The 9,236-nt window shown below is 37.2% G+C and overlaps 1 protein-coding gene across 1 annotated transcript; it reads left to right on the plus strand.

Moving 5' to 3' along the window:
- The first annotated feature begins 7,004 nt into the window (after positions 1–7,004).
- ccl20b (chemokine (C-C motif) ligand 20b) lies at positions 7,005–8,793 on the plus strand. The gene is made up of 4 exons (XM_080515323.1): positions 7,005–7,155; positions 7,245–7,347; positions 8,210–8,284; positions 8,370–8,793. The coding sequence occupies exons 1-4, from the start codon at positions 7,077–7,079 to the stop codon at positions 8,425–8,427; spliced, it is 315 nt and encodes a 104-aa protein (XP_080371449.1). The 5' UTR covers positions 7,005–7,076; the 3' UTR covers positions 8,428–8,793.
- The last annotated feature ends 443 nt before the right edge of the window (positions 8,794–9,236 follow it).

Here is a 9,236-nt window from a genome sequence, read left to right on the forward strand (position 1 = left end):
TTTGTTGTGTTTTTGGAGGTTTGTTTACACAACAGCGGCGCTGGCGGCAACTGGAAATGTAATGGTGTTTTGGGGAAAAATTGGCTCCTGAGGTGAAACATTTAGAAAACGATTCAATTCCGTCTCCATGGAAATGAAGGAAAATTAAACTTGTTTAAAACAGTCTTACTCCATTTTTGTTGAAATGGGGGGAAAACCAAAGCTTTCAGAAAATATTCTGACCGTCTCCATGGACACGTGCAAAATGCAACTTTTTGAATACGCAACTTTTTGTAAATGCGCCAATTCCGTCTCCATAGATCACTACACAGTAGTGCTATACCTCCACGTGGTTATTCTCTGTATATCTGCAACAGTTTATGTGTCTTTGTGGTTATTTTTCATGTCTTAATGGCTGTTTTATGTATATTTGACTATGAGTTTAATAGATTTTTGAGTTTTTCATGTGAAAATAGATTAAACAGATTGGAAGTGAGAAACAAGTTCGGTTAATTAACTCAAAGTGTTTCTGTGCGCAAAACTTTGATAAAGAAATATGAAAATGAGCCAAGTTGTGTTCAAAATGAACAATTATTGAATTATTGATTTATTGTTGACTTAAAACAAGTCAAAAAGACATCAAGAGATAAAAAAATGACCACAAAGACACAAAAACTGCTGCAGATCAACAGAGAGTAAACACATGGAGATGAAAAGACAAACAGCAAAGAAACACAAAGTGAAATTAGAAACATAAAAGAAACCAGAAAATTAACCAAATGTAAAACACTGACGACGGGGCAAATAATAAACACAAACATGGACAAAAGTACATCAAATGCCATCTAAAAATTCACTATGAGAACTTAAAATGAATCATAATGAGAAAAACTGTTCACAAGATTTCAAAAAAACAGACTCAAGTGCACAAAAATGCACCAAAGACAGACTTTAAATACAAAAAATCTCAAACATTGACTTCAATTTACACAAAAAGACACAATGATGAATAGAAAATCTTGATTGATGTGGTCAGTTTGGTGTATGGGTGGATGGATGTGGAATTTTTTTTAAACAATAACTCAACGAACCAGAAATAGAGTAAAAAGCTAAAAATAGCACACTTTAAAAGAAAACCTCCCAGAGGTCATTTGTGGCCTGATTACCTGGTGTCATTCGTCGCCCCGGCAGGTTAAAGGCTATTTTTAGAAAGAACAAAAAAGTGGGGAACTAAAAATAGGAATTGCGTTAAAATAATTATCCATTGAAGAGGTGAGGGAAAGTTTCTTGTGGTGGAGTGTCACTTCCTTGTCGCTGATGCAATCTAGTTAGCGAGCGTCAGGTTACTGCAGCCGTACGCTGGAGGCTCCAGGAGACAAAAACACACCAAACAATCAGAAAGAGAGGCAAAGGAAACACAAAATAAAGGTACAAAAACACATATTGGGGCCACAAAACAACCATAATAAAGGAAAAATGGGCTTAAAGCATAAAAATTAAGAATTAAAGACAAATGTACACATCTGCATACAAAATAAGCTCCAAATAAACTTTAGGCGATTGAAAAAACACACAAAAGGACATTATAGGACAGAAAATAAGCACAAAAGATGATAAATACTCACAAACACATTTAGAAACTTGGGAAAAAAATACAAAATGTTGTGATGAACACATAATTATTGCAATAAACACAAAATTATTAAAAGACAGAAAACTACTATTGCAAGATGTTACATTACCGCACAGATTAAAATTAAACAGACACAAATGAAAGAAGAAAGGGATAGCAAATGGCAACAAGAGCAACAAATACAGATAATAAACTGTAAAAAACAAATCAAAAATGACAAAGGAACAAATAACAACAAGTGAGGAAGAGATTCAAAGTGACACAAGAAAGGAACGTATATAAGCAGTACAAATACAAAATGACCACAAAGAAACAAAAACTAGCAGAAAATTGTTTTAAAAAGGACAAATTGTACATACATTTTTCAAGAAAAGCGCACAGATGTGAAAGTTTTACGTCGTGTGATAATTTCTAGGTGAAAGTTTTGCCCTTTTTACGTGGCTGAGTAACAACCAAATCACAAAAATACATAAAACAATCAAACAGAGGCAAAAAAAGTGATAAATAAACATGAAACTCGCTCAAACAGATGCAAGGTGATTGTTATAGGAGAATCAGAATGAAGAAATGCAAAATTATCAGAAAGACAAAAATACAGATAAATAAGAGATGCAAAGTCACAAACAAGTCAAATCCAGAAGGAAAACGACGACGTACACAAACAATATTGATCCCAGAGAATCACAGAAAGTACATGAAGCCATAAAGACACCACGGAACGGTGAATATGTATTAAAAAACCTTGTGAAAAGTACATGGAGCGACAAAATGTCCACAGAAATAGTGCAAAGAGCTGAAGAACAACTATGTCGACACACAAACACACACATTTTCCTTAAAGTACGTGAATTATTAACTTTACAGCCACATCTTTGAGTGTGTGACTGTAAAGTTTATATTATTTTGTTAGTTGGATGTCCTATCACGGCTGTTTAATGTCTCATTCTGTCATTTTGAAGATGTTTGTCTTGTTTTGTGGCACAGATGTTGTTTTTCTCTGTAGTTGTGCGTCTTTACGTCACACCTTTGTCATTTTCCTTCTAGTTGAAAAATTCAATTGACTGTTGTTTCTGCATTTTTGCACACAGTGCAAAATATAATAATTTATCAAGTAGTGTTGATAGGAATGTGAGGTTTGTTCTTTCTTTGCACTTGGAAAAGGGTGGTGCTCTTCTATTGGAAAATATACGGTAGTTATATTTTGTCGCTTTGTGTCCAATTCTTACGTTTTATGTACATTTGTTCTGTCCATTGGAAGCTTTTGTTTCAATTTGTTGGGTGTATTTTGTCGGCCTTTGGTCAATTTGTTATCCTTTTATATTGTGGTTGGGCCTTTTTCTTCTATAGTTTAGTCTTTTCTCAGCCGTCAGATGTCTTCACTTGTTTTATTGTCTCTCTGGAGCTCATCTGTGCATCCAGAGAGTATTTTAGCATCTGGATATGCGCCTCTTTCATTGCTTTGTATCTAAGATGTCGTTCATAACCTGTTGAGCTACATTTCTTTTTGATGAAATACGTTGAGAGTTTAAACACGTGAGGAAACGTTTGGAAAGTTTTTGGTCATTTCAACTTTCCCCTGCCTGTCAAAGTGCCGGTGTGATAAAAAGTACAATGGTTCAGGAGCTTCCTGTCATAAAGGGCGAATTCCAAACTCAGTCATTTGTACTGTCCGTCCTCTCCGTTGTTGAACTCATGCACATGGAGGCCGAGCCTGGTAAAACCAAGCAGTGAGAGTTTGTGAGCTCGTGGCTCTCTAATGTTTGTAATTACCACTGGATGAGCCAGTTTGGGGATGATTCGTTTGCACCATGACGTTTATGTTCCTCAAACCTTCAGCTCGAGGTCAAACACATCCCCAAACACATACGTCGGTAGTTTTACAGTTAAAATGTGAAGCCAAGATTGCTATTAATTTTATTTTCTTATCCCCCCCCCCTCTGATTAGATGATTATGGAAGGGATAAGTTTTATTCTAAAAAAGAAATAAAAAAAGAATATGCATCTGACTTCATTCATGGATTGTGGTATAAATCTGAATTTAGAAAAAAAAAATCTGAAGAAGAGCTCAAATTTAATATCAAAAGTCTGATTGTATTCTCTGAATTATGTCAAAGTACAAAATCTTAATGGGGAATTTTTTTTTTTTTTTCTTGGAGTAAAAGTCAAAAGTTAGATTTTAATCTGAAAAATTGTTGAGAAAAAAGTAAAAATACTGAGTTGGAAGAAAAAGTCTTTATCCTGAAAAAGAAAATTGGCAGAAATTCTTTGAAATCAGCTAAAACAAGAATATCGCTTTAAAAGTTCCCCCTGAGTAAAAAAGTGGTCTAAAACACGTCTAAAACACATCCTGACGTGTCTTTTTCAACTGATTCTGGATGTTTCAAGATGTCCATTTCATTTTTATGTGTCATTTGTCAACTCGTCAAATAGACGTCCAGATTACGGCCCAGATGGACAGACGTGTCTTGGACGTCCGTGGACGTTGCCTCCTCAGTCGGGTAAAACAGCTCAAATAAAAAAAAATGTATTAAAAATATAGAAAAATTTGCAAAATGTTTAAAATGGTTAATTAATCATAATAATAATAAAGAAAATAATAAGAATAAGAATAATAATAATAAATTCCAACATCTTCAGTGGGTAAAAACAGTATAAACTGCTAAAATAATAAGGAAGAAGAAAATAAACATTTCAAAGAGTTAAAACAACTAAAAATATCTCGGATTGGGGGGGGGGGGGGGGGGGGGGAGGAAACAAACTGCTAGTAAAAGTTGCCAAATGTTTCCCGTTCTAAAAAGTCGTCATGAAATGTGATCAGTGAAATGTTTACACAGCAAGTCTCTGAGCTGGTTCTGTTCTTTTGAAGGTTGCAGTGTTCCAGTGGAGTGTCAGTCTGAACAAGCCAAAACAAACAGCCTGACGTGGGACTTCAGAGGGACTTTCTGGCGGCCCTCCTTTGTTTAGCCTCGTTAAGCTGCCGGCTCAACACTTTGTATTCTCACTTACACTCATTCGCTTCTCAGATCATTCTGCAACAAAACAAACAAAAGCTTTTTGAAAACGTTGGTGTCAGGAGCTCGATTTCATCCTCGTCACACGCCAATAAAGCCTCCCCCCACCACACACACACACACACACACACACACACACACACACACACACACACACACACACACACACACACACACACACACACACACACACACACACACACACACACACACACACACACACACACTTCCACTCCTCATCGAGGAGATTTGCTGCTGATTTTTCTTGTTTTCTGCTGTTGTTCTTTCAATTATCAAAATCATGTTTTTATTCTTTGTTTTGTATCATTTTGTTTTTGCTTTTGTCATCATTGTTGTTGTTTTTGCTTTTTTTTGTCTACCTGCTAATTTATATTCTTACTAGAAAATCATGTTCCTGTCTAGATAGAGCTGCTCAGGCTGGTTTAATCTAGAAAATCATGTTCCTGTCTAGATAGAGCTGCTCAGGCTGGTTTAATCTCATAACAGTTGGAAAATATTGGGATCAGTGTGATTACACACACACACAGGTGAAATTCCTCTGCGGTGTCGTAGGGAGGTAACTGAAGTTACTCAGTAACCTGTGAGCGGATCAGAGTGAGAAATGTGACAGGAATGTGGACGTTGGACTCGGGATCAAAGAGGAAAGCTGCGCTCTGCTCTCAGCTTTAGGTATTTGCTGATTGTGAAACAGACACGAGGATGTTTCCACGCTCACGCTTTCACACCTCTCTTATATCGCCTTTGAGCAATATGAGCCGCCAGTGATAGGCAAGCGTTTGAAAAGTACAAGGAGTGGTGTTTTTGTTGCAACAGTGGCTCTGACGTCAGACGGCAGAGTGGATGTCTGCAGTCCAGACGGTCCTCAGTACAGCAGCAAGACAGCTCTTCACTCAACTGGCCATAAGGAAGGTTTCATACGTGGTATTGCTTCATTGGAAACCAAAATAAAACAAGCAGAATGTGACCATTTCTAGGAGTTGCGCTTTCATGAGAAACAAAATACTGTTTATACATATATTTGGCTTTCAAACCTTTAGGAAAATCACCCAAATGGTTTTGACATCACTTATATTTGCAAGAGTTTCCTGGCGTCTATATCTTAAAGAAATCCCTGAAGCTATCAGTGAATATGATCAATGTTGTTTATCTTGTTTGACTTTTATTTGCTGTTTTTTTGTCTAAAAAAGACTCAGAAGTATAAATAAAGAGGTAGAACAGCTGAAGCGGTTCAAATGTGTCAAATCAGCACAAACAAGAACAAAAACAGATGAAATTGCTAAAAGAATCAACAAGGTGAAAAACTACTAACAAAGATAAACCACTTGAAATAGGTAAAACAGCTGAAATCAACTGCAAAACAAAGTCTCAAATGAACAAAAAACAAACAAACAAACCAACGAGGAGTCAAAACAGTTAAAACGGGTCAAATTGCTGAAATAGCCAGATGGAATGAATCAATTGAAAATGTAATGAGGAATTAAAAGTGGATAATGCAGATTAAACAACTAAAAAAAAGTACATTAAAGGGAAAATAAAAATATGAAAAGGAGAAGAGAAGATCAGGCTTCTGATTTCGGTCCCTTTGTCACCTGATGTCCAACTTTATAAAGATTTACAGTTTTACTGATATTTTTGTGCATTTCTGTACAGTATTTGCAAAACACACAAATACAAAACCATCACTTTCAAATCAAGTATCTCACATTATTTATGTGTAAATCTAATTTTCACACTTTTCTAACATTGTAGCTTTTAAGTGTTTCTTGAATTCAGTGAAAGTTCCTGACTCTTTGTGTTTTTAAAAGATTCTGTTCCTTTCAAATCATAGTGACTTTCTCTTTTTTAAAAACTTTTCTTGGGGGGATATTTTTTTGTACAAAACCTGAAGAATATCATAATCAACGATATCATTACAATTTTATTGACTGACATTTGATAAATGGTGGGTTTTGATGGACTTCTATATGTAACATTCTATTTTGTTTCCAGAACTCTTGTTGTGTAAAAGAAACAGTGGCTGTAGTTTTACAGGTGGAGCCCCACGTTTCCAGAAAGTCATTGAAATATGGTTTTTAATTGTGTTTTATAAAGTGAGTCAAGGAGACTGAATGTCGAATATTTGAAGGTAACGTCGACAGGCTGGCAGATGAAGAATACAGGATATAATCCCTGAGATTGTTGTAAAAAGCTTTGTGTTTGAGGTGAGTTGTCGTCACTGAGCAGGTTTTTTTGTTGTATTTTTTCTTCTTCTCTGTCGGCACACGGCCTCAACCAGCCTGTCTGACCGGGGAAAACCCCTCAGACGTCCTACTTAAGGAGCCGGGCTGGTACCAAATGAGCCACACTCTCAATGACTGCCTCCACGCGCTTTGACACCACACACACACTCTCACACACTCTCACACACTCTCTCTCTCTCTCACACCTGAACCATGACGAGCAGACAGGTGTGTCTGGTGGCTCTGAGCTCCCTCCTCATCCTCAGCATGTTCATTGACAGCACGCAGTCAGGTGAGTACGGACATACACACACACACACACACACACACACTGAAGAAGTGGAGTTAACCCGAGGTCAATGTGTGTGTGTGTGTCTCCAGCCAGCTGCTGCCTGAACTACTTCCCCCGCAGGATCCCCTGCAGCAGACTCCTGGACTATTCGGTGCAGAACATCAACACGTCATGTGACCTCGAAGCCGTCATGTGAGTTCAACTCCCACTCTCAACGTGGCTATTTATTTATTTGTTTATTTATTTAGTGACAGGATCATCCCTGTGGAGGTGTAACATCTGGTTTGTGAGGCCGTCCGGCAATAAGCATGGTTCTAGTTAGCGTTACTATTGTGCTGCAGTCGGTTTGGTTTTTGTTAAACGTTCATGTTCTCGACATTTACACAGTTAATGACTGCGTAACTGTGACACATTACTAAGTGGAGACGAGCTTGAAATCCTCTGGAAGTGGGTGATAGGAGCACAGTTTCTAGAGATCAAAGACAAAAAGATGATTTTGCTCTTGTTTGAACTCACTTTCATCACAATCAATACTGTAAAAATCCATATTTCATTTAATATCATTGAGAATTTGCCCAACTTAGAGAACACATTTTCAATTTTTGACGGTTTTAATTAGAGATGGGCAAATGAAGCTTCAAAGCAGATTCATGAAGCACTTTCTATATGTTTTGAAGCCACTAGATGGCACTGTCTGTTCAATAAATGTTTGAAAACACACTTCATTGACAGTCTTTCAGCCTCTATCTTCCAACCAAGAGTGCCACCTGGTGGAGTCAGAAAATATAGAAAGTGGTTCATGAATCTGCTTTGAAGCTTCATTTGCCCATCTCTAGTTTTAATGCTGTTCAACAGGCTTTTTATTATTCAAAAGAGTCAGTAGGAAGTCTAAACGGATAGAGGATGTGGATATTTGTCAGTTAATTCAGGTAAAAATGGTGCATGTCGTTTTGTGTCCAACTCAGATCCACTGGGTGTTAAAGATGAGAGCAAAGTTATACTTTAACACACTCAAACATTAAAAGTTGTAACCGTGGCCTTGGTGTCTCTGCAGCTTCCACATCCAGGGCAAGATGCTGTGTGCGGACCCCGCCGCCAAGGCCACCCAGATGGGCATTCGATGCATTGAGTGAGTACCAGCGCCGCTCCTCCACCGACGTCCTCCGGGGTTCTCCTTCGCTCACTCTCTCATTCTTCTCTCACCCTCTTTTCAGAAACAGGAGGCAAAAGGCCACCGAGCTCCTCAAGGGGAAACCTAAAGTGTCGGCATGACGTCCACTGACGTCTGACGCGGCACAGATTGATGTTCTAATAGAAATACTTCCCCTCCTGCACGCATTTTTATGTGTATATATTTTTGTATAGAAGGGGGACCTTTGTGTGAATTTTACTCACATTTGTTCTGTTTTATAAACAGAGAAGTGTAATATTGCTGACTGGGAGTAAACCCGCAGCTGCAGTCGTCACTACATTTTAATTTATTCTGGATTTATTTTGGTAGTTTGAGGTTGAAATAATATTAATAATATTGTATTGGGATGATGAGCGCTTGTCCTCAGAAGCTGTTTGTTTTTTCTGACGCTTCCTTGCTGTGAATATTTGTCAAAAATGTTAGTATGGACTCGTCTGTACATTGTGATGCCGTGGAATGTGAAATGTTGTTATAACAATAACAACAATATCCTAATAAAGGAAAAATAACAGTCATGACGTCTTTCAGTTGATTCCTGAACTATTGAATTATTATTATTATTGACTGAGGTTAGTTTGCGAAGCAGGCGCATGGACACACACACACACACACACACACACACACACACACACACACACACACAACACACACACACACACTTGTATTTAATTAGATCAATTTTCTTTTCTTTTTTAATATTTGTATTCAGCAAATTGTTTATTTACCTATATATGGCTACAAGCCCACTTCAAAACAATGGAATTACACAACAATAACAATAATAAAACAACACAGAAGAAATATTAACATTTGGAATAAATAATTTAAAATGTATATCTATTATTCTTGTAATAGCAGTAGTAGTAAGTAGTAGATAAATATATTTATT

This window comes from Blennius ocellaris (genome assembly GCF_963422515.1).
Source record: "Blennius ocellaris genome assembly, chromosome: 19".
NCBI classification, from domain to species: domain Eukaryota; kingdom Metazoa; phylum Chordata; class Actinopteri; order Blenniiformes; family Blenniidae; genus Blennius; species Blennius ocellaris.